The 26,760-nt window shown below is 44.0% G+C and overlaps 1 protein-coding gene across 1 annotated transcript in view; it reads left to right on the top strand.

Moving 5' to 3' along the window:
• kazna (kazrin, periplakin interacting protein a) overlaps nucleotides 1–26,597 on the top strand; it is a 102,171-nt gene extending 75,574 nt beyond the window's left edge. Inside the window, exons 3-8 of the mRNA XM_041946121.1 lie at nucleotides 10,810–11,001; nucleotides 19,459–19,595; nucleotides 20,185–20,355; nucleotides 21,763–21,952; nucleotides 23,471–23,607; nucleotides 23,959–26,597. Coding sequence (XP_041802055.1) covers nucleotides 10,810–11,001; nucleotides 19,459–19,595; nucleotides 20,185–20,355; nucleotides 21,763–21,952; nucleotides 23,471–23,607; nucleotides 23,959–24,129 — 998 coding nt within the window. The 3' untranslated portion in view covers nucleotides 24,130–26,597. The remainder of the gene's footprint in view (nucleotides 1–10,809; nucleotides 11,002–19,458; nucleotides 19,596–20,184; nucleotides 20,356–21,762; nucleotides 21,953–23,470; nucleotides 23,608–23,958) is intronic.
• The last annotated feature ends 163 nt before the right edge of the window (nucleotides 26,598–26,760 follow it).

Here is a 26,760-nt window from a genome sequence, read left to right on the forward strand (position 1 = left end):
TACTTGTGTGTGGTGGAAGCGTCAGGTCATGTGAGGTGACACATCTTCAGGTTTAAAATGATCAAGAAAATAACCTTCGCTAGTTTTGTTTCAAATATGAATAGTTGATTTTAAATTTTAGAGTTGTGGCCATCACCATCTTTACAGTCTCCTTTTTATGATCCCCCAACTTCAGAGCAATCATCAGAGTTTATACGAGGCTAAAGACCATGGGGACCACGCCGGTGGGCTCATCAATAAATAGCAATTCAAGCCTGTATGTGTTCTCCTGAATACCAATCTCTCTTCATCACTGTCTCCGTTAATATGGAGTATTAGAGCCTGATTTCTATGATGGAGTGCCCCAAGGCAAGGTGTGTTTTTTTTCCTTTTTTTCCCGTTTTCATCAGGCGTGACCCTGTCATCTCCTCAGGCGACGCAGGGAGATTGTTCTGCTCATGAGAATTGACTGGCTAATCCAGAGCAAAGCACTCCCAGACAGAACAGACACTGCAGGCTGCCTTCATCAGTCAGAGCTTAGGCGTTGCTACCGTCATGAGCCACTGATGAATTTGCTATCAATGGTCCATAAAGATGAGTCTGTGTGTGTGTGTGTGTGTGTGTGTGTGTGTGTTAGAGTTTGCGAGACAGACTGACTTTTATTAATGACTCCAGCATTTCATTGGAGATGAAAGGCTCTGTGAAATATGTTTTTTTTCCAACCTGCCCTGAATAGCGTGTGCAGGATCTGATGTGAGAGTGTGCACATGTCCGTTCACTTTCATGAGGATCTGCATGTGAAAGTGATGCATTTCACCTTTGCCGTCCTTCTGGCAGATTTTTAGCACCTCATTTGTACCCTTGATGATCACTCCCTCTCTATGTTTAACACTAGGGTAATATTAAATAGCTCAAATCACGGGGTGGCTGACCATATCAGCGTGTCTTACATGTTTTAGTTCCTTGTCTGCAGTGTGTATCTGTTTAGGCTGACCATCTTCAAAAGTATTTTATATGTTGCTTGATTTGTGCAATTCATCACAGCATTAAGCATTAAGTCTGCACTTATCTTTGCCAGTGTGACAGCAATGTGGAACTGTAATGCAGTTCAAGTGCAGATCGATTTGAAAATGTCAGCACTGCATTACCTCACTGCATTACCTTAAGCAATTTTGACAAAAATGAAAGCAGTCTTGATGTTCGCCGTGATGGATTACAAAAGTCTTTTGGAAAGATTTTCAGACTAGAGCCACGATGAATGGAAATAAGTGCAACTCAAAAAACGCAGTGGAATATTTAAAAGACAACAGCATCATTTGCAAAATGGTAAGTTATGATGGAAAGTATGCATTATTCTTGTAAATGTCCTTAATTCATCCGTATGGTGGTTCAAGAAGGGCAAAGCAGCCAAGTTTTAAGCACAACATCATTTGCTTAACTGCTTTTTTGTCCTGAGGACACAGATTCCCTTGGGAAGGAAAGGTCAGATAATGGCTGTTGTTTGTATATGTGCCTGCAAAGGGCAAACATTAATCAGTATCCCATCATGCATTCAGTAAAGTGTGGGAGTGTGCACATACCCATCTGTGTGTGTGTGTGTGTGTGCAGGAGAATGTTTCACATGGATAAAAATTTCCCCCCATTATGAGTATTTTATGTTGCGTTTAAATAAGAGAAAAATTGAAAGTGCATGCACTTGAAATACACTGTATGTCTAGAAAGTCATCCATGACACCATTGAGTGCATGGAATTTTCAACATCTCTGTCAATTCTGTAACCCTGTGGATTGTGGAAAAAATCCATGAAATTTATTTGCTTCCTTGGATATAATCACTACAGGCAAACGGAGCCATGTCGGAGGGGGTGCGTTAGCCTGAGGGCTCTCCTGCATGCAGGAATAAGACTGCAGATTCCCGCGGATTTTATCAGAGCAGAGCCGGTAAAGTGCCGGCTCGCTTGCTCTTCGCTCTGTTGCAAAGATTGTCGAGGCAACAGGAAGTGTAGAGTCAAAATACAGACTGAGCCCAAGGACCCCGGCTTCAGATGCGTCATAGATAAGCATCTGCATGTAGGGAGTGAGAACAGAATATTCCTTTACAGATGCATTGTCAGTAATTGTTGTTATCTTGAGCAAGGATATATGGGTGGCTTTATCTAGGAGATGTTCGACGAGCTTCACTGCTGCACTCATCACTGGAGCTTACAAGGAAGTTTTTGTCATAGTCTGTTTATGCACATTATTTGGTTACAGAGGAATGGCCTGAGAAAATCTGCTGAGTATTCTCAAGTCTGTCATTTATTTGAAGTGTATTCAGATGAGAAGTGTGAAGGGTTAAGCTTTTAACCCAGCGTGGCATCTGTGAATGGGTTTTTTAGAGAGAATCTGTTTGAATGTAATTATTCAAGCAGGGCCACGGCTGAGTTGCCAAGTCCAAAACAAATAAGAGGATGTGGGCTGTTGCCTCCCATCATGAAAGCACTTGCTGCTCACATTCTTGACCCTGACTGCTCTTTCAGTCCCTTTTTGATTTCACACATTCCTGCTTTGGGCTGTTCCTTTGTCCTGTAGTACAGTGCGCTCTGCATTCAGACTGCGGATGAGGTTTTACTGTACAGAGACCCGCAGAAACGATGGTGAAGGCTGCACTTCTTTACAGTGTTGTCCCATCATTAAATATGACATTCTTCACAAGGATGTTTGCTTGGAACGATTATGCACTGGTGCCGCCTCATGTTGATTTTGTCCGATGAGATCTTGTATTGCAGTACTCGAAGCAGTGCACACAAATTATGTGTCCAAATCATTTTTTCCACGATTTTCTGAAGCTAGTGTGCCTGCTCCATTATTTATGCATGGTTAAGCAGACTGCACACAATATGTGCACCCATTATATAGTATGTATGGTGGAGTAGGACTGCCTGTCACCGCAGCAGCCATCTTCAGCTCTATACTGCTGGCCTGTGCAGTATGTCCCCACTCTGCCAGCTGGCTAACTGAGAATTCTGTGGGAACAATAGGCCCGTTAATTGATTTTTGTCTCCGATAACAGGCAAAAGTTGAACCCCACCCCGTCTTTCCCTCCCACTCACTCTGAAGAGGGAGAACCAATCTAAAAAATTTCCCCCCTCTAGACACTTACTGTCATTCCCTATCAATTTTCGACCTCCAATCCCGTTCCAGCCAAGTCCAATTTCAGCTGCCTCGTGGCCACTGGACTCTCTGACAGATTGCTAGACCTTTTGCGACTTTGGTTTCTGAGTCCTGCTGTTTTTGTAGAAGCGGCAGAGAGGGGAGGAACTAGAGAAGGGAGGAACAGGACAGGACAAGAGAGTTTGCGGGAGACACTGCAGAGTGACACAGAGACGGAGAGATGCCCTCGTATTGACAGATAATCATCAAAAGGACGTCCCAGAGAAGCATGATGTGACCTGAGAGCTCCTGGTCCAGAAACCCAGCAGATTTTAAGAGAAATGGTGAAATCTTAAAAGGTCTAAAAAGTGTTCACACACAGTCCGAAGAAGCCTTTGCAATTTAAAAAAATGTCTATTCTCTCCTCAAACATTTAATCTCTTTTTCGCATCATTGAATCCAGGAGAAAATATGACAGATTTTGTGCCCCCAGAGACAGAGGAGCTGATATTTTGGAACAATTTTATGGCGGGTCTCCACCATACCGAAGCTGTTACACAAAGGCTGCAGGATTATTTAGGAGGATAGTTTCAGCCATTTTGCTTAAATCATATAAATAGGAAACGACACTGATCAGATTCATAATTCACTGGTACCAACTGCATGTCAGCTGATGCATGGACGCTATTATGCAAATGCACACATTTAAGCAGTCATTTAAGCAGCGGCCGAGGATGGAGATTTTATTTACTGTTTCGATGAATCATAATAACTGGAGGCGAGCCCGTTCAGGGAATTCAAATGGAATGGAGGCAGAAATGGAGGGAGGGTCAATGAATGCACATATTTCTTTGCTGATCGAGTCTGAGACAAAGATCAGTCGTCATTAGCCTCAGTTTAATCCCTGTGGTGCTTCACAGTTGCATAAGGCTTCAGTCAGAGAAACGCATTAAGCCTCTACTATTTAAAGAAACTCCCTGTCCACAGTTTTGTGTATTTCTGGCTGTCAGAAACAGAAAATGCAAACACAGAGCTAATGCTTTTACTAGCAGTGCTGCTAATGCATCTTAAAATCCAGCCTTAGACAATTGCTTGCTCTGTTAATGTTTAGTGAACGCTGCAATAAGACCTTGTGTATCTACTGTGAAGACCATTCATTGAAGAAAGTGCTACATGTTAGCTTTACATTTGTCTGCAGAGTTAAAATTAGCTCAAGACAGGTGACTACTTTTCACTTCCACTGACGCCAGATCAGGTTACTGTATGTCAGCGTGTGAATCTGGTGAGTTTTGGTGATTCTGGTTTATCACAGCTTGGGTCTTATTTTTCATGGTTTGGCTGTCGCTCCTGTTCCGAGCTATTTGTAGAATAACAATGGATCAAAGCACAATGTGAAAACTGTGTGAAAGAGGACCCACAGAGAATCATCACCTGAACCTGCAGCTCCTTTCAGATTTATGGAGTTTCCTTTAACTGTTTTAGCTCACTTGCTCTCATAGCGTCGTCGTCAGTCACATCAGGCAGCTGTTTTCTATGGTAAAAGCTCCAAACACCAACTGTAGACTACCTGGTGAACATAGTGACAAACTTAGCAGCTAAAGAGAAAGATATCTCCCTCAGGAGTTGGTAGAGACCAAAACCAGAGCTAAAAGAGAGTGACTAATGGAGTTACATTTAGGGCAGCAACTAAAGATGATTTTCATTATCAATCAATCTGCAGATTATTTTCACAATGCATCGATTAATGGTTTAGTTTATAGAATGATTGCTTATTTTATCCAGCCAGCAGTCAAAAACCCAAAGGCTCTTCATTAACTATCAGAAATGACAAAAAAATAGCAGCAAATTCTTACATTCAAGAATCTGAAACCAGCAAGTTGACATTTTTGCTTGAAAAATAAAAACTAGTCCGCCATTAATTTTCTTTCGATCAACTAATTGATCAATTGACTAAATGTTGCAGCTCTTCTCACGTTCGTCAAGTGCTCAGAGACATGACTCCAAATGAAAGTTGATGTCGCTCAGTAAATGTGTAAATATATAACTGCTTGCCGACAAGTTAGCCACATCCAATTAGAAGGTGGTGATATGTTCGCAACTATTATTGCAGGTTTAAACATTGATCACAGGTAGCAGACTTCAGCCTTCACCTGCTGTTCCATAGCTGTGTGCTCACAGTTTTCCTGTGAAACAGGGAGTTATTACAGACATATTGGTTAGAATAAGTGTTAAAATGGTTTAGATAATCCTGATAAACTCTCTGATCGTTTGACTACTTGTGTTTCTTGCCTTGAATGAGTTTGTTTTAGTGATAATCACTGGAAATAATGACTAAAACTACAAAAATGCCAATAGAAATATAAGCCAAACTGTAATACTGGATGTATCTTTCTAGTTATAATTGTGATTATGCTGTACGGCAGACTTGTGCGGTGGCTGTCATTTAGGAGCAAAAACTCTGCTGCCCCTGTCATCCCGTGGAGAGCAGGTGGTGTCGAAGGCTGAGCTAACAGCAGAGAGGCAGCAAACATCTGACCCTGATACATCCTCTCATCCCCGCAGTACAGAGGTTGGGATGGCAACAGACTCGCCACTGCAAACTGAAACGCAGCCCTGTGTTGTCAAACCGCCTGTGTGCTCACAGTCCCACACACTCACGAAAACATCTCGTTCTTTATATTTGTCATCTCTTTTTCCCTGTTTGGGTAGAGAAGTAATTAAGGCCAGAAGGTTTTTGTTGACAGTCGAGCAGGAGCGGAGCTAAAAACAGCAGCCTTGGTTGAGATGTGTACCATTTAACTGCGGTTGCTGTGGTGAAATGGTCTCATGAGCGCAAACTTGGAAACATATTCATATTCTTTCCTCTCAAGTGACATTCTTTTTTACAATTCACTTTAAAAAATCCCCAAGGTCCACATTTAATATGAATACTAGCCATTTATTTTGCAATTACTTCCTGTATCTGTCATATTTTATGCTTTTCACAGGGCTTTTGCAGTGAATTCTTCCAGACCTCACCATCAATTACAACACATTTTCACAGTTTTTATTCATGTGCATTTTGAGTCATTTTATGGACAAAAATGAGAGGCACTTAATGTATGCCGATGCCATCCAATATCTGGATTGGATGTCTAGTGGCTACTGCCCATGGCCCCCAGTGGCTTAATCATCGTCAATCGTAGCCAATGGATTCTGATTCTGAGCTCAGCCAGAATATGTTTGTTTATTTGCCAAATATTAAAATAGGAACAAACATTGAGCAAATGGAAGGCACAATGTAACACCTGAAACACGCAACAAAATGATTCTGTTAATTTGCATATAAATAAGCGTGCTTGATTATGAGCCGCACGCTCTCCGTGACACAAAAGTTGGCAAACGTTGCAGGGAGGAGAGGACCCTCCATGGGAATGAGCTGCACATCCTGGAGGGGAGAGCAGGAGAGATTGCACTTATCAGGAAGCTCCCACTCTGACTGTCATTTGTAATGCAGAGCTACGGCGCATGCTTCTTGCCAACCTAGAGACGATGCAGACTTTGAAAAATAGGGGGCTGTCTTCACTAACCCCCCCCCAAACCCCCAGTCCTTATCTAGAGTGCTCCAGCACTGTGCCCGCCTGCAGAAAGCTGGAGGAGACAATAACATATCTGTTCCTACCTCACACACTCTAATAACTACTGTGGCATACTTTGACAGTTAATCTCACATTTCCTATCATGGTTTTGAGGGTCCTCTTGCTGGTAAAAATTCATCGCTGCAAACAATTTTCAATGTAGACTGCAGTGTTATGACCCGCAGCCGAGTCACAGAGTGGATTTAAATCAGGAGACAACAGAATGAGGATGTACAATCTACATTTTCTCCATATTTCTTGTAGGTTTATTTTTATCTTGAAGCATCTGTGTCCCCATGACTCTTTGAGAATTTGTATGTTTGTCTGCAGCATGTTCTCCGCAGTACAGTGTGAAGGCAGGGATTTGACTGAGCACGGGTCTCTTTTCCTTAACGTATATGTACATTGTATATTCAGCCTAACTTCACACAGCCAGTCGAACATCTTCAAATATTGTCAAATATAACCTTTTCATGATAGTTTCTGTGGTGCTGTAACACTTCCTGGGTCACCATGTATGTCATTATGTTAAGTACACATTGATACCCTGGTGTAGCGTCTCAGAAAGTCTCAGTGCTGCAGGACTGAACATGCAGTTTGGGGACGTCTGCTGTAGCTCTGTCATGCTCTCCTCTGGAGGTTGAATGCAGTCGCTTTGGATAGAAGTCTGCGAACCAATGTAATGAAATGTAAAAGTACATTTTCCACGACATTCGTGGAATTCACGAAGGCAAAGCAAGTTTATGAATATGCCACATTTCATTCGCAAAGGTAATTCAAAGTACTTTACATCAGGCTTTAAAAATTAACACCATAAAACATTAAAACACAAATTTAAAGGATAAAAAAGAAATTCATTAAAGATGAATGTATAGATAGATAGTTCAGGATGGAGGTGGATAATGATGAAAGTTTCAGTCAAAGGCAGTAGAGAACAGAAAAGTTTCTTGTTCCGAGAGTCTTATATTATCTGGACGTTTGTTGAACTCTATGCTGCAGAATACCTACATGGCATTTTTCTGCATTTAGTCTGGACGGTGAATGGTAAACACCACCAGGCGGCCACTTTACCATGTTCCCTATCTGTTACCTTGATGGTATTTATTTACAGCAGTTTTCAATGTCTTTGCTGCTTCGGTGAAATCTATATCTTACGTTCAGAGATTCTATCTGCAAACTTTAAACACATGAGGCCCCAGTTACCAAAGACACAGTTTATTTCTATAAGGGAGTGGGTGTCATATACACTACAATTGTTGGCCAGTATTTATGGCTTGGCTATTAAAGATAAAACCCGTATTTTCAGTGTCCTTGTCCCTTATTTATGACTCCGTATTTTGCACAATCAATACACGCAAACCTAATGAATAAGTAATCGTGTCTGTGACTATTATAGGATTTTTAAACACCAATGAACTGTGTCTTGCGGTCGGTTGTTTCCAGAGCGGGCCAGCTCTTTGGTTTGCCAATAAGGCCATTGCTGCTTGAGTTGCTCCGTAAAATGTGGTTCTATTATCGGGTCCATTAAGTATACCTCTGTGTAATGACACTCTACTCGCCGACGTTTTTCTCTCGACCCTTCTCCTAATAACCTCTTTTACATTTCATTTTCGTTATTTAGCGGGCAGCCCTTATCTTCAGCCACTTACATTTAGCCAGCGAACGCAAATTAAAGGCCTCAAAAGCCCTGGGAAGCAGGTGCACCTTGTACGAGCAGCGACCCGGTCGTAAAGGTTCGTTTCAGTTTCAGGGGAGGAAAGGTGAGAGCTGAAAGTGTCCACGCGGTGCTCAAATGCACCACAGAGACGCCGCATATACCGCATGTCCTCCACTGCGGCTTGCAGAAGCAGTCTGTCGCAGTGTTGAACCCACTCGTTTCCTGGAGTAACATATCAATCACAACTGTGGCTGCGGGAGGCGAAGATGGGAGCATAACACCAGGTCTGCTGAGGAGGAGTGAGGAGTGAACTGTTAGTGTCATCGCAGAAGCAGGGGATTAAAGATGATGACATGTCATTCACGTATCTGTCAGCAACACACGACAACAATGAACGTGTCGCCGGTGACACATTCAGGGGATAGACAGGAAAACATGGACACATGTACAATATAGCGTAGTCAGAGCAAAATCCCTGCGATAGATGCTGCCTTTGTGAAGCTTGTTATTCACTTCAGGTGCTGGTTCAAAGCCATGGTAATACTAAAGGCTCTTCTTTGTGGTGTTGTTGCCATGGGGAGCATTATAATGTAAGGTATTTTGTATTTAGATGTTTTCTGTTTCACTTACTTTCAAGTCCAGGGATGTACGATCATCCTGCTGACTGAATAGCCGAATAGCTCTTAAAGAGCAACTACAAATCACAGCTGAGTGCCCATTCTTCTTTCTGCTCAAAGTCTTGCACAAACGATTCATTATTTTCCAAACAAGATCATTTTTTCTGCATTACTGTTCAAAGTTCTACCCACCACCGGCAACCAGTTTCTGTTGTCACTGATGCTTTCGTAAAATCGACAAAGCAGAGTGGCACTGTGACGATGGCAGGAACGTTTTCAGCAGCAATGTAGATGAAATTCTTGATCAGGTCACAGGTTTAACACTTCAGTCTGCACTCAAAGCTTAAGCTTTGTCAGATGCACAAAGAAGTAGCGGCGCTACACAAAGAGGTTGTTCGCCTACTGTCCACTCTGACGTAACAAAACTTTACAACAAGAGGCTCACTGTGAGTGGACATTCTCAGACATTGTTTGGTGAGTTTCTAAAGCTTTCTAAATGATCGTTTACAGATTTCTTAATCTCGCTGATGCTGTGGTGTAATTATGGTGAAAGACACCACGCAGTATTAAATGGCAATACAGTCAAACTTATGTGTATGAGAGGATTATTTCCACTGACGGTCTGCACACTGCACAGCATTCGCCGTTTTTGCTGAACTGGCAAACATTGCTGGAAATCCGCTTCTAGCCCCGCGTGTAGATCTTTACTATCACATTCAAAATAATCATCCTACCTATTTCTCACAAAGTGCTGCCTGTGTTCTGCTCTGTCTCGAGTTTGTCCGTTCCTCTCACTGCAGTTTGTCATATTCAGTCTCCTTCTCGCAGTTCTCCCATTCATCTCTGATTGATTTGACTTCTTCAGACAGTAATATTGGAGCTGGGGTGTGAGAGTATGAAGTGTGATTTATGCGAGGCACTTGATAGTGGAGCCATGCGAGATGGGGCTGAGCGTTTTCCCTCACCCTCCACCCTCCACCCCCCCGCCCTGAGGATGCATGAAATTGAGCAGAATGACTCTACTCATCCTTATACTGTATAAATTACTCTCCATATGCTCCACCTAGACAAGCGCATTCAGTGTGCCTAAAAAGACGTATTTTTAGATTAAACATTTCTCTTTTGAGGCTTGATGTGAGAAATTGAAGTGTGACATTTGTCTGTTGTGGCTTGTTTTAAAAGCGAGTGAAGTCCTCTGTGCAGGGGACTCTTTGAAAGCACTTTGAAATGTTTCAGGAAGTCAAATTGTGAGGAAAACTCTACTTCTCTTCTGCTGCTGTTTCTATTTTCTTGTTTGCATCTTTGCTTCTTTGTGACACCGGCAGGGAGGAGCTCTTTAAAACACCAGTCACTGAATATTAGATGGATACGCTTCCCTCCTTTTCTCATAATTCCTGCCAACAAAGAGCAGGTTCAACAGGCAGCTACAAAGACAGATTTCATTATAATATCAATGTCTTGTCTCTGCTCATCTTCTGGACCCCACCTACCCCTGTGATGCTTATTACCAGCAGTAATTGGGCTCTGCAGTTATCTCAATTACAAATGGAACCATAACCTCCTATGGTGATATTAAATCGATTTTGCATTTCAGACCTAACCATTTCTGCAGTCGTGTAGCTTTTCAAAGCTAACGCACCTCTTTGAGAGTGAACCCCAATATGCATATGACCCTTCTCTAGCTACCAGAATTAACATTTTTACTTTGGTTTAACACAGGCTCACTGTTAAGGATATAAGTAAGAATATAGTGGGCCATGTTTTGGTGTCAGCTTGCTAAAGCTCTCTTTTCATCCCGTGTGTTGTAGTCCTGCTGCGTGAGGAGGTGGCCCAGCTCCAGGAGGAGGTGCACCTGCTGAGGCAGATGAAGGACATGTTGAGTAAGGACCTGGAGGAGACCCAGGGAGGCTGCTCGGCCGACGTGCTCTCTGCCACCGAGCTCCGCGTGCAGCTGGCCCAGAAGGAGCAGGAGCTGGACCGAGCCAAGGAGGCTCTGCAAGGTAAAGACCTCGCCAGCACACAAGAGGCTGTGTGTGTCTTTAAAAACACGAGCACAATTATTATTCAGAAATGTGGACGATGATTCTGCAAGAGATAGAAAGGCGGGGTGAGTATTAGTGGATTATTTTCAAAAGTTTCAATTAGAATTTATTTCATTGATATATTTGAAGCAATAAACAGTTCTATGGTGTTGATGGTCTACTGATCTGAATCTGAATCGGTTTGATTCAGGGACCTTTGCTGCACTTCATTCTTTCTTTTTCATATCTCTCTCTCCACATTTGATGTCTGTCTTTACATTCAACGGTCAAACAAGGCAAAATCGTCCCAAACATCTTTCGAAAAAAGGAAGAGTTGATGGTGACCACAGTGAACGATAAGCCAAGTTTCTCATGTCACCTTTCTCCTTAATATTCCTGTTAATTTCTGCATGCTGTTTGTTTGTTTACGTGCTACATCCGGAAGCCATTTGCTTTCATTCAGCTGGAAAAGAAACTTTCACTGCTTTTTTAAGTAAAATCAAGTCGAGTCAAGTTATCCAAAGCAGTAAATGTTTGTATTATTTTACTTGTCAGAGACAGTTCTTGTTGATCTGCACAAAAATCTGTAAATGAGCCGGGAAAATTCGTTTTCATCTGTCGTCCCTGGTGAGATGTCAAAACGGCGCCCTGAAAGCAGAGTACAACAACAGTTCTTATAACGTCAGCTTGTGAAAAAGAGGTTATTAACAAACACACACAAGTCAGCTGAGTATGCACACACCAATTATTCAGCCGTAAATCACGTAATAGTTTGCTACAAGACAACAAAACACAACAAACGTAGCAAACGTGGGTTTCTGTATCAGTGTGGTTAATGCGTCATTAGAGCCCATTAGCATGTGTTCTGCTGGAGAGATGGAGCGGTATCTCTGGATTGAGAGAGGACGCTGATGCTTTTGACTGAAAAAAAAAAAAAGCTGCTCCACGCTGAAGGAAAACCACGCCACTCCGTTCCCGCTGTGCATCGCCCACTTAACTCGATGTACCTGCAGCGCCACGCACTGTAGCAGCTCCTTCCCGTATTCTTTTTGTGTTTACACGGATGATTTATTTGCCGCCGATAGGCCAAGTATGATGCAATAGCTTAGTGAAAAAGGAGTAAGCTGCTGTGAAAGATCTGTTTTAATGTTTAAATATGGGTTAAATATCATTCTTAATACACTAAGCTTCTGACTACAGGTTACCACAGAAATTTCATTAGCAAAAGAGAGCACGTTGGAAAGTGCCTTAGCCCTCAATAATCACCACTTGAGAGCGTCTAAAGTTTCTATTGTACAGATTCCTCTCTGTTTCTAACCAGCCAGTAGTGTTTGGAGCTCTGTGTCTGTTTTATGTATGAGTGAATGCAGACTGGGAGTACGCTTAAACATTGCCTTCATGGAGTCTTTGCACAGGGTAAAGTAATGAGCAAGTTCTGCGAGGCAGCGCGCTGTGGATTGCAGGGCATCAAGCAGAGATGTCATCAGCGTGGCAGCGAATCGTTCTTTTCAAAGAATTATCACCCGTGAAACGATGTAGAGCACAAAAACCACCGTTCGGCGTCAGACAGACGCGTGACGCGCTGTCAGGGAATTCTGTTGCTGCGACATTTCACTTGACACTTACAGCCTACGCTTTTTGGAAGAATTGAACAAAAACAAAACGGACAGAGCACAATGGAGCGCACGTCACACAGATGCTGCTTCCCTCTTCTTCAGCTGGATGTTCGGCTGTCTGAACAGACTGCACGCAGGCTCGTACACTCATTTGTATGACTCAGTCCTGTTAATGAAGGCCAAAGCCTACCGAGCCCAGCAGGCACTGACAGCTATCAGCAGCTAATGAAAGCTTTATAAAGAGGGATTTTGGTTGGCTTACAAGGTCCAGAAACGTTAAGCAGGGTGGATCTGGTCTGCAATTAAGATGGGGTATGTGGGAGGACGACAGGAAATTGGTTGTCATATTATTGGTGTTTGGTTCTGTTGGAGAGGATTCAGAGAGGCAAATTGAAGCAACTGTGAACTCGAGTGAGACGACGTTCCCGTTGCTGTTTTGTAATTGTTTTTGCTCTCAAAGCTATTTCATGTAAGCAAGTGAGCAGAAGTTGAGGTTCGAGCACGGCCCGTGGCCAGAGAGTGACCCTGGAGAGAAAATGAATTCACCGTCAGAGGTGAAGGCAGCGTGATTTCTGAATTATTTATAGTTTTTATTGTTATTTTCCACATGGCCTGGCCTGTACAGCAGTAGCTGGTTCGCAGCTCTTTTGTTAGTCCACGGTTGTCACACTCCATCTTCATACACTGACACTGTGGCTTGCTCAGACTCCAAGGGTACTATTTTATAAGACAGCGATGAAAGGCCAGCAGCGGCATTAGCTGTAGCGTTTGCATGTTGTGGGAAGCTGCCAGCGAATTCTGGCTTTGTCCCCAGCAATATTTACAGCTGTTTCCAAGCAGAAAGTGGAAACACATCTGTCATCCCATTTTGCCTCATTTTCATGTTTGTGTTGCTTTTCCAGCTGCTTCCACCAAATGCATTCATGTTCTGTGCTGCAGATACTTGGCCATGGTGCTGACAGCGCTGTTGATAATTGTGGCGTGTGGGTTTAAATTGATGAAGACAGAATGCGGAGGGAAACTCTGGAAGTCAAGAAAAGACAGGTTTATTTTGCGTAAATTGATATGTTAATGACTCTCACAGCCAGGAGGGACAGTGAGGAGAGAATAAAAAGGTAGTGAGGCAACAAAGACACTCAGGGCGAAAGTGAGGAAGCAGGAAAATATCAGCAAATACTAGCAATTCTTTTTTTTTCCATTATACAGGTATATACAGAAAAGCGGTTTTGATTGAGTCAGATGGTGTTCAACAGTCCGACAAGCACTTCATCTGAAGCATTCTGAGCTCATTCACACATATGTTGACTTACGAGGAAGAGAACATTTCTTCCTTCATGAAATTAGATTTCAAGACATTTTTAACAACCTAAAAGACAAAATTTACTGTGTTTTCATAAATTACACAGCCTTTTCATAGCATTATTGTATTGGTTAGCCTTAGGTTGAATGCAGGGTTGGATTGTCGGTGAATTTGGAGGTCGACGTCTGTTCACAGGACCACCTCGGCTGTGGTCGCTGGCCCAGCTCAAATCCAGGTCTTGTTTATACTGTCTCACTCCTCCAGACACAGATACCTGCTTATTTCTAAAGCTCCTCAGCATTCTTCGCCTGATCACTTTTTGTGTTTTAAAGTGAGAAAAGACTCATTAGTTGTTGGAGTTGGTCATAGTTTTTAGGGTTTTAAAGTGGCTTCTGAAAAGAAAAAGTACAGAGGCCAACTGTTTTTGAGAATACCTCATTAACTACAGCAATTTCCGTATGCTGCCAATTGATTGGAGGCAAGATGTCGGCTCTATTTGATTTCCCACAGTTTTCACAACGCTGGCATATTGCGAACATCCCGCCAGATGCTCTGGCAAGGTGTTTTTTCTCGAAGAATGAGAGCAATGTTTGGAGAACTGAAGCACCCTGGGGGATTTTTATTGAAGTGCTACCAACAATTATTGTGAAGCAGAGTAGCTTTGAGTTTCTTTCTGTTTATATTTATTTATTTTCCCATTGTTGTGCTCTGGATGAAAACGCGAAAGCCTGGATTGATGAAGTAGCGTGAACCAAATGCATCATCCCCTCCTTTGCTCTCTGTCACTTGGGATAATACCTGTTTTCTTTGGGAGATGGTTCACAGAAACCGTGTTGCCACTCCTACCTTCGGTTCAGACGGTTTGTGGCTAAATTGCATGCAGATTTTCTGGTGCCTATGAATAGAGAATGGGGGACACGAAGATGAACGCCACTTTTCTCCCTCGCTGTCTCTTCCCGTGCCTGCCCCTCTGCCTTTGTTTGGTCTGATGCCCGCACCGCTTCGATGTTAAGGCCTGAGTTCACTCCCGCTGTGTGCCAGACATTAGCCTGTGAGCACTATAATTGTAATCGTGGGTAATTGCCAACCTCGCGCAATTGCAGGTTTTGTTATGATGCCCGTGGGCGCTCGATCCAGCCCAAGAGCTGCTGTTTGCTTCATTTCACCCCCCCACCATAAAGTACACAAACGGCAATGAACTGAAACTGTCCTCACAATCTCCAAAGCCCAAAGTGAAGCAACTCTGAGAAAATAAAGCGGTTTGGCTAATGCAGATGAAGTGTTTGCAAAAGGTGTTTATTGGTTTACCCAGCTCTTTTTCTGCACTTGCTCAACAAAGTTGTGTTTAATGAATTTTCAAAGTAAAGCTGGCCTTCTCTGCTTTTTATAATTAGCCATTTCTGCTTTGGCTAATTACTATCACTGAGGGACTCCCAGTCAATCCACAGCTCAAAAGAAAGCAGCAGACAGCTATGTATCATCAAAGCACAGTCTGCCTGCTCTGTTTAGTGTCATTTCACGCTACACTGTACTCAGAGAGCAGCTCTGTCCTTCACTACAAGGCCTCTTCCTCCACCAGGTGCATGATCACCACAACACACACACACACACACACACACACACACACACACGCACTCAGTGCCACCAAAACTCATCAGGCTATTTAACCTGATAATATTTGCAACTGTTGTAATGATGTCTTTCAATTTAAAAAAAATAAGGCTTTTTATTTTAGACTCTAATTGAATTTTGAAATCAAGCAAAGTCATTGTGGACTGCTGTGCAAATCTTTTGTGATTTACTTCCTAGACGCTGGCAGCAGCTTCATCAGAACAGGTAATGAGGACGGTTGTGCTATTAAATTTGCTATTCACTTTGGGCGTTCAGGATTGAGAGCGTGTGTTTGGATCACAGTGGCCCCTGGTGGTAACCAGGTGTACCTCAGTCAGCGCTGTGGTATCAGAACACGGCGCAGCTGACTTGCTCCTTGCGCTCACCTGTTGCTGCAGTGTGTCACAGCTCAGATTCAGCCTTTTACAGCGGCGGCTGATTTGTTTTGGATCCAGGGCAGACAGAGAGGTGAGTAATGAGGCGCTGTTATGGGATCAAAGCACGATTCTCCCTGCTGATTCCCCGATGTGTCAGTGCTGCTGTTTAAATAGCTTGTACACACACTCATTTGCGCAAAAACACATGCACACGTGCGCACACACACACACAAACCCTCCGGATCACCTATTAGTGAGCGATGTTTGATCTATTTTTAATGGCTAGCTCATAGGTTGTGCGTAAACCTATAAAACGGGTCAAATGTCGTTGCTTAGATTTGTAGATTCATGATGAAAGATTAATTAACTTTTAATTATTGTGCTGGAATATCACCATGACTTCAAAGAGGTCTGGTGCAGCAGCACCATGATATCAATCTCATAAAACCCATGAGTTTGTTCTCCCTGAGGAAGCGAGGAGGTGAGCACACTGTGCAGCTCTGAGGCTGCTACTTCATTATTCAGCTGGCACATTTAAAATCCCAAACCGTGAACACTGGACTCCCTCCAATGAGCTGATGTCTCTTTTGTTCTCTCCCCAAATAATTATGTTAAGAGCCGACTAAAAGCCTGTCCCTTCTCTTTAGGACCCAAGTTATATGGAGTAGTGTCAGTGTGGAGTGCTTTCATTCATTAATGTGAAGAACATCATTTTCTGAGGGGGTGTTGGTAAGTGGGTCTCCCTTTATGATGCTGATGTCTGTTGTGGCAGGTAAACTGAACATGAAAATTGCACATGCTACAGACATTAAGACCCCTCCATTGTTGCCATACTCTCCTCATTTATTTCCGCATGTAGAAATCCATGTAATTTATCTGGATCTTGTTTTGTTGGTATGTGATGGATGGAGCACACCAGATAATGAGGGCTGTTATTTAAACAGAGAGAAGCAGTGAGTGGTCCACATTCAAGAAATGTCTCCTCCTGCAGCATCGTCCACGCTTCTGCTGCACAAACTGTACATACCCCAACCCAGCTGCAGCTACTGAGAGGACACAGGACGACGAATAAAAAACAACTTGTCAACAGCTTGCCATATTCCCTTGTTGCCTATCCTTTGCCATCCTGACCACCATACATGCACTCGTTAATTATTTGTCTATATTGCACTATATCGTGTTTGTTTGCAGCAGGGGAAAACCTTACCTGACTGCTAACAGAATCTGGATTATGTTCAGGATTATTTCTTGGCCGACCACAGTAACTTCCCATCAGCGGACACTCCAGTGTTTCCAGTCCTCGTCCTGTTATTGTTCAGACATGAGAGTGGTATCATTCCTCTCATCTTACTCTCAAAAAGAAAGTGAATATTTCCTTTTATTCCTTTAAGTTGCTCTTGATATAGGAGTGCGTTCAGCCAGCAGGAATCCCCCGAGGAGTCCAGCATTCCTGTTCGGTAACTAATGAGCTGCCCGCTCATTGCAGCCAATCTAAGGCCTCCAGCACGGCAAATCATCATGGAAGAGCCGAGAAGATGAAGCCTTTTAGCCCACTACAGTGGTAGATTCTCACAGTAAACTACTTTAGAGCACAATAGCTTTGGTGGCAAAAGAGCTTTTGCATGCTGAGCTATAAAAAACACTTATGCACATTCAGAGAATGTGTCGGGAGAGCGTGATACTGGCAGGTGTTTTTGGCATTGGCCAGTGGGAACAGTGGCGTGGGCTTTTGATGATGATTGATTGTATGCACGAGTCCTGATCTCCTCTTCTGTGCAGCTTTTGGTGTCAGTGCATGCACGACCACCGATGCACATTTTATCCGTAAAAGAAAGCTAGATTTAAAGAGAAGATTAATACTCAAACTACACAAAATACATTAATGCAGCGTGTGGTGAGAAAGAAGATAGGTGCTTGCATGGGTATCATTCCTCCATGAAAAGGCTATTAAATTGAAGCCTCCCCAGTAGCTTCCTCTCAATGTTTTCCTCCTTCTCCAGCTCAACACACATTAGCTCCAGCTCTGTATGGTTCCCAGGTGGTTCCCTCTTGTTTTATCTGGTAATAACTCTTGGAGGCTTGAACCGAGCCGCCGGGTGCATCAGTCAGGTATATGGCTGTTAGCAGGAGGAGACATGCTGGTGCTTCCTCTTCTCCTCTGCATTGTTTAGTGGAAGGTAACCAGCAATGAGCCCCAGGACCATCTTTGTTCATTAAAAGTCTTCACACATAGGTTATAAATGGGAAGCAACAGTGCTAACATGATTTGTGAGTGTGAATAGATCCTTTTACAGAGTCACAGTGAGTGCTTTCTTGTACCCGACACCAGGAGGGTTAATGTTGCCAAACGGTCACAGGTGCAGGATGTGAGGCAGCGGCAGCATTTTTGGCTCGTCTCAAAGACGGCTTTGATTACGCTTCCTGAGGCAGGTGCTGGGAGGTTTCCTGTTCCTCTTGGCCAGCGAGGGATATTTCTTGTCTATCCGTTCGCCAGCTACTTTGGCATGAGTATCCCTTTCGCTCGGGGGCTCCATCGCCGAAGAACGGGTGAAAGAGAGTCATATGAAAGGGTGACAGGAGAAAAATCTAGTCGAGGAAACGAGAGGGTGAATCTGTCCTTGTAAAAGTGCACTTCCATTCCACTTGCCTGAGCATGCTCCCCAGACGCAACTTGTGAATGTCAAGCAATTAACTAGGCTGTGATATAAGTTAATTAATGACACACAGCTGGCTCGGAGGGGGGGAAAAAAAGAGCGAGGAAAAAGAAAGGTGAGCACGTGATAACAAGCATCAAGAGGAAAACAGAGAACCGTGTGATGTTCTGAAATCTGTGCTGTGAGGAAGGATGCCAGAATGAAGGAGACAAAGGTGGACAGACACAGCAAGAATACAGAAAATGTAAATAAAGTGTATAGTGTCAGTCGGGGAGGATAGCTGGAGGGGTGCTCGGCTTTAAGCAAGCAGATGTCTGGAAAACAGCCTTGCATGAAAATCAAGAGGAAGCAGGAGAAGAGGCAGACGCAGAGGAGAGAAAGAAGGATATGTTGTCTTTGAGAAAATTAGAGCTTCTGTGAATAACCACACTGAGCCACATTCTTTATCATGATGCGTGGGCGAGGTGCCAGGGGATTAGAGAGAGTGTGTGGCAGAGAGATAGATGAAAAGAGAGACCCGGCCTCTAACGAATCCAGCAGCAGAGATGAGACTGACAGGAGGGTTCATGTGTGATTCACCCTGTTATCGACACGCAGTCACACCACATTATACCAGCAAGAGCAGAGGCATTTAATGCTTTTACTTCAACGCTTCTTACCTGACGGTGCTTAATAACTTCTATAGCTTAATAATTTCTTCATTAGGAAACTGCTAAAACACATATTGACTTAAGAAGAAGACATACTGTATATAAAACACCTCAAAGCGTATTTCTGCGGTTAATGCTGAAACATACAAGCTTCACCACACAACCAAAGGGGCTGAGGGCTGATGCTCACTAACATCCTTTCTCTCGCTCTCTCGTCTTTCTTTGCAGCCATGAAGTCGGACCGCAAGCGTCTGAAGGCTGAGAAAGCAGACCTGGTGAACCAGATGCAGCAGCTTTATGCCACACTGGAGAGCCGGGAGGAGCAGCTCCGCGACTTCATACGCAACTATGAGCAGCACAGAAAAGTACGGCGCCCGTGTCGTGAGCATGAACAGGCACACACACAAAAGTGCGCGCACGGAGAGATCCGCGAAAAGGAAGAAGAATCTGCCCTGTTGTTGCTGTGTTGGTCGGATGCACGTAGCGTGTGTCCAGGCAACAACGCAACCAAACAATGAGTGATTAGTCTTTAAAGCAACATGTGTGTGCGTGGTGTGGATAGGGCTATTTTATGGATGTGTGCAGCGTACATGCACAGCACTGATCTACTCAAGTGTAAAGACAAATAACCAAATTGTTTCACACATGGATTTAATGAGTGTGAACTCTTGGCATTACGATGAGATCTTCAGGGATCATCTGTGATGTTGCCCATACGGCAGGTTTAACGCGGCTGTGGTACCCGTCGGCCAGGAAAAGCCACTGTTCCAGCTTTAACATCATCTCAGTCATGAACAAATCAGACTCTTTTCTCCTTCTGGGAAAAAATGATCACCCCGACTGATTTGAAATTGGCTTCAGTGCTGTTGCTTAGCAGGTTTGCCTCACTCGGCTCATTTTTCAAACGTGTGCTTGATACGTGAACCAATCCATCAGGATCTCTGTGTCTCCTAGGAGAGCGAGGATGCGGTGAAGGCGCTGGCCAAAGAGAAGGACCTGCTGGAGAGGGAGAAGTGGGACCTGCGGCGGCAGACCAAGGAAGCCACGGAGCACACGGGGATGCTGCGCTCCCAGCTCGACCTCAAGGAGAACCGCATCAAGGAGCTGGAGGCTGAGCTGGCCATGGTGAGACAGTCACGCATTAAAAAAAGCCAGAATATGAGAAAGAAGTGAGGATGCTAAACGTACACTGAACACTGAACAGTCAAACACATCTGCATCGCAGGGAAAAGGAGATGTTTTGGACAAACAATAGCAGTACATTCAAGTTTCATCCAGCTGTCTGTCACTGTGCACTGCTGTGTGTATACTGCATATGATCAAACACAGAAAGCCTTTGATTGTACAACATAGCCATCCCTCATGTCTCCAACCCCCCAGATGAGTAACTCTGTCAATCAGAGAATGGAGTTCCGGGTGTTTGAGCGGGTTGCGGACAGGGACTACTCTCCCAGGGTCATGGCGGTAAGATGGGCCCCCAGCTTTAATTACTGACCTCTCTTGACCCTCCCGCTCCCTGGAATATTCTCCTACCTGTGACGTTGTTGTCGTTTTGAAAAGCCCCTCCTCAGCTGCACGTTGTTGACTAACCCCTCAGCCGACCCCGACTGATCCCAGTGATCCTAACATCAGTGAACCCACGGATTCCCGCTGTGATTGATCTGAATGTGTTTTCGGTCTAATTGAGCCAAGATATGCTTGGGGAAAAATACATCAATATTCTGACAACTAATAATTACTCCGAAGGTGTGTGGTCGTATTCTGTTTTGCATGTCAAAGACTATGATTGATAATCGTTTGACCGCTGGTTGGTAGAGATGATTGCAGTGAGGCTGATTGTGTTGATTTGCAGCCTGCCGTCGCTTGGCATGATGATAAGATTTGCACAATAACAAGATTCCAAGCATTTGTAAAACACCGACATGTCAAGGCTAATCAAAAACATTCACACAAAGAAAGAAAAAAAAGCACAAACATTTCCCGCTGCTCCAGCGGCTCATTTTTGTTCCCGCTAAAATGTGGGGCTTCTTGATGAGGCTCTACAGAGCAAACGTTCTCATTAAACTTATGGAAAAGCTTCGTTATCTCCAGTTTCTCCAGTTCTACACCCCGACAGCCCCTAACTTCCACCCAAGAAAGGAAGCAAACAGCAAACACCTCCTGCAGATTTTCCGTCCTTCTTTTTTTTTTTACCTCCCCCCTGGGCGCTCTCAGGAGCGGCACCAAGAGATTTCACACAACAAAAGACGAACATGAATACAGCTGCATTTTTCATGAGACGACAACCACGAGGAGCCCAGGGGAGAGAACTCACATGTCCGCATGCACTCAGAGACTTGTCGCAGGATTCTTGGTACACAGCTCAACATGCACTTGTACACACACATGTGATATATGCACAAATAAAAACGAAATTAACACCAGCTCTCGAAAACAACCCAGAAACTGCATGTAAGTGAAAGGCAGCTCTCCAGGATTGCCGCATGTTGTTAGCTTTCTGACTGACTGCATCTGCCTGTCCACCTTCTTAAGGCCAAACAGTCACTAGCCACCCTGACCAAGGACGTGCCCAAGCGCCACTCCCTGGCCATGCCCACGGAAACGGTTGTCAACGGCAACAACCAGGAGTGGGTGATGCAGGCTGACCTTCCCCTGACTGCTGCCATCAGGCAGAGTCAGCAGACCCTCCACGTCCACACGGGGCATCCCGCGGACAGACAAGGTAGGCCAACATGAACACCCCCATCCCGTACATGAGCTGACTCACACCGGGTGCTTTTGCCACCGTTGACCCTCTGCATGCTCATGTGAACCTGCTTCACACACATTCACTCCCGCCATCTGCTCAGTACGACCACATTGTTGGCCACTGGTGATGCTCCGGTCGTGACATTTCATTTGCTTTATGTAGCCGTTACAGTGAACATATTTCTGGCTTTACGGCTCCTCCTTGTCTTTGCCGCACAGGGTTGGGCGTTGAGCACTTTGTCTGTCTGGTTAAATGCATTTTCATGCTAAATGACAAGTAAATGGATACATTTTGTTTGTGATGTTGCAGTAATGTGACCCAGATTCTGAGGGAGTCAGCATTTTTTATCTGCTTTTGTAATTTGTTTTTCTTTTTGTGTGTGTGTATGGGTGGGGGGGGGCAACATGTTCTCGCGCTTGCAGGTGAAATGCCTTGCAGACTGCGAGCTAGAACACGAGCTGCCATTGACTCCCATTTGAAATTCAGAGCACAATTAATACACAGCTTTCCCAAAGCTCAGCCGCTTTGACTCCTCGTGGCTGGAAAATGGAACAGAGTCCTTTTTTCTCCCCTTTGTTGCATTGCAGCGATGCAGCTCGCCAATCGTCACTCATCCTGATGTGAAATGGGGATGTTTTCGACATTCAAGTGAAATTTTAAAAAATGTATCTGCAGGGGTCAGGATGTGGAAAATCAGATTAGCAACATACAGAAGTCAAAGAGCATCCAAAAGCATTACTTTTGATAATGTTGTTGTTATTAAAACAATTATTATGAAATAACTATTATCTTGAGGTAACATTATAGGCCCATAACCCTCCTTCAGAGTCTGCACATGAATAATTAAGTGTCATCTTAGTGTGTGCACCAAGCCTGAGAGATTCATCCAAAACTTCAAAAACCAGAAGACATCGTGTCTAACCATCAGACTAAACATGTAAACGTAAGAACAGAAGCTGAATTACTGGCCCCTCCCAGCCTAAGAAGAAAGTTCTACACAAATTAGCCTTATTTCTACCAGAGTAGGAGTCCATCTCAGTCCTCCTAGAGCTTGTTTTGAAGGGCAGCCGCGGGTTCAGATGGGCTGCTGACTAATTGGGGACATCGGGAGAAAGAAGCACACAAAGACAAAAAAAAACAAGAGGAGCGTGTGAACAGTCACGAACCTCCAAATTGCTATGCAATTGGTTGTACTGTATTTATCGGTCTCACCGGTAAACACACACACGCACACACACACAAACTCGCTCGCCCAACCTCTGTGAAGCTGTTTTCACTGTTGCTTAGCAACTGCAGATGATTGCAAATAATTTCAGGCTTTTGAAATACATTTTTATTTAAGGCTGTTGTGTCATTGTTGAGAGGAATCAGATTGTCCCTGTTCACTGCTTTGGGTGCCCGGACACACACACACACACACACACACACACAGACACACACACACCCCAAAGAAAACAAGCCTTTTCTTTTTTCCCTCTTGTCCCGTTTTAGTGGCTGCCGTGCGGGTGAGCCCGTGCCACTCGCGTCAGCCCTCCATCATCTCCGACGCCTCGGCAGTGGAGGGGGACCGGTCGTCCACACCAAGCGACATCAACTCGCCGCGCCATCGGACTCACTCCCTCTGCAATGTAAGAGCTGCCCGCCACCGCACCCTGCCACGTAATCACCTGCCTTGTTGTACCTGCTCCCTGGCCGCTGCTGTTTTCCCTCCGCCTCCGTCCTGGCTGAATTCATGTTTGCCCCACGCAGCCTGTCGTGCACTCACTCAGCAGCTGTGACTTGAATTTATGTGAAACCTAGTTGTGCTTGTTGAATAAGTGCATGTCTGGCAGCATGTCAAGTGTCACTTCCCTTCTGTGTTGTGATCTTTGTCTGCACTGGTCTTTATCGCCCGCTGTGCATCCGTCTCTCTGTTCCTTCGCCCATCTCTTCATCTTCTTCTTCTTCCCTCTGCTCTCCCTTTCTCTTTCTTCCTCCAGTCCCTAGAAGATCTGGAGGAGGCGAAGCGTAAGAAGAAGAAAGAGAAGATGGGGCTGGGCTCTCTGTCACGTGTCTTCGCCCGGGGAAAGCAGCGCAAATCCCTCGACCCCGGTTTGTTTGATGGTACTTCAACGCCTGATTATTACATAGAGGAAGATGCAGACTGGTAAAAGCACACATGTCCGAGCGAACCACCTGGAGAGCCCTTGTGGCAATTATCAGAAGACAGCATTGTGTTGAAGCGCGTGTGTGGGAGGATGGGTGTGTGTTTGATGTCAGCGTGTACAGATAGCGTGTGTGCCCGTGCGGTCTCACATGCGTGCATACTTGCGTGTGGGGGTGTGAGAGTGCGTGCATGCAAGCGTCAACCATGGTCAGAGGCCATGTCAGAAGCCGTCAGGAGGCGTGTCTTGCTTCGCTGAAGTGTAAACCTTAACGAGCAAATTGCACCTGTATGTATGTACAGTCCTGTAAATAGAGTGGACAGTGTGACACAGCGACCATGTGGATATGTTCTATTGTATCTGCCCTCCAAAAACAGCTGTGTTATTGGATCTTTTAATTGTTCTTTACATTTTGACTTTTTGTTTTCACTCAACTGGAAACTTGAAGGACTGCTGTACTTGTAAATAACAACAGTTGATGTGCACTTTGTGCGTGTAAATGTCTCCTTGTCCTGAATGCCTTTTGTTATTTTTGACATGTACTCCCCTTCCTCTCACTACCTTTTAACTTCAACTCCTCCCTGTTTATTGTCCTGCTTGGTCCATCCCCCTCCTCCCACGCTGCCATGACGAGAACAGTTTCCTGTAGGCAACATGCAGACTCCTCAAATCCACCTCTAATTCGGTTGTACAACACATCCCTCAAGCCGCCAAGAAAACTGTGCACCCCTTGATGTTCGCTCAAATGTGACTTCAAAGACGCTGCTGAGCGAGGAATGAACTTTCTACGCAGAACAGTTTGTTCCACGGCGACATGAGGCCGAACAGGAAATGTGAGAAATGTGTTTTCTATCTGTTCAGATAGAAGGTACATGCCATAGGTACATGTGTGACGTGCATGCACATAGACCCAGTCCCCAAATGCATGTTGAACAAAACCCTACTAAACAGAAATGTCTTTCTCTGGGAATGTTGTCGAGGAGGTGATTATCTGTCTGTTTAAAAAAGAAAAAAGAAAAAAAGAGAGAGGTCAGTTACTGATTTCATGATGTTTATTCATGATTTCCTTCATTTCAAATGAAATTATTCTATTTGCTACTCAGAAAACATTATGATTAATGTTCGAGAGCTTAGCGTCCAAACTAAACATAGAGCATTTTAATCCGCACCTGCAAGGCTTTTTATGCAAAATTACATTTGAAATATTAAAGGTCAGCAAAGACAACAGACACAAAGAAAACCAAGCGCTTCACTTTAATGATTAAATAATTATTCCACTTATTCATGAGGCTTTGTGCCATTTTACTCCTGTAGGATCTTACAGTAGCTTGTAGCTATCGTTTTATTAATACTTTAAAAGGCTGCTGGGACTAGAGTTATTCTGGGAAAAGTTCAGCTAAAAAAGAAAGCCATTATCCCAAAATAAGAGATAGCTTAAACATCAATTATACTAACGTAGTAGATATCAGGCTGATGGTCATTTTACCATAAAATCAGAGCTTCAATTTAGAGGCCCGAGCACGGAGTAGACGTTAAATGAACTGTTATAACAATAACGAGTGCCAACGCTGGAGGTTGAAAATCAGATTTAAGCGGGCTAATCAAACCGAAGCAAATGCATACCTTCCCCCGTGACCCCGTGAACTCGCCGAAGAATTCCGACGCAGAGTTCAGGCCACTGCTGAAAAAAGCAATTAACTTTGTGCCAAAGGTTAATAGCATTTCTTCAAGCAAAAGAATGACTACAGACGTTGGATTATTTTCATCCTTTCGCTGGATTGAGCCGGAGTCTGCACTGCCACCCGCAGGAAATCTTTTCTCCCCCTGATATTTAACTAACACTGGGTATTTGTCGCTCTCGTCTGAAACACTGCGGAGCCGCAGATTACATTGGAGCTGTGTTTAACCGCAGGGCTTGTCAAAAGAGCCATGCAGGCGGTGAGAGGATTATCATTTAACCCTTAGCTCAGCCTACATTTGGGCTCGCCGATTTTGAATTTCCAGGTGAATCATTAAGGTAATTCAGAGATAAGTCATCATGTATTAAATTGTATGTATAAGAACAACAGCTCAACCGGTTTATTTCATTAAACGTTTAATGAAATGTATGAAAATGTAGGCTTTTTTTTTTTTTTCTTTTAACCAGCCGTTATGCTCCTCTGCTGATGGGGAATAAAACATATCAACTGTATGATTTTTATGTTTTGAGCCACGGTCTCCTTGTTTTTTGTTTTTTAATTCTCCACAAATATTTTCCTTTTTGTAAATGAGATAACATTACAGAAATAAAATTAATATTATTATAAAAGAGTTTTATTTAAAGTCGAAGCTGTAGGCCTCGGCGGAGGACTTCTGCTGTGAGGTCCTGAGATGTTTAGAAGTGGATAGTAGCGAACTTTTAAGGCATGGCAACAAAAATTACGCTCAAAAGAACTAAATGAGAAAAGCAAGATTATTTTAAAATAAAATAAATAACACCGAGTTTCCATGTGGCTGTCCTCTCTTTCCCTGTGTTAATGTTTGTGTGTGTGTGTGTGTTCATTTGTTGTGGTATGGCTCTAATCCTGATTGGTCCCTTTCTGCTGGGGGGGCTGCCATTTTTAACACATGCGTTAGCCTCCCTCAGCCCGGCAAGGC

The sequence above is a fragment of the Chelmon rostratus genome, chromosome 10 (assembly GCF_017976325.1).
Source record: "Chelmon rostratus isolate fCheRos1 chromosome 10, fCheRos1.pri, whole genome shotgun sequence".
Taxonomy (NCBI): domain Eukaryota; kingdom Metazoa; phylum Chordata; class Actinopteri; order Chaetodontiformes; family Chaetodontidae; genus Chelmon; species Chelmon rostratus.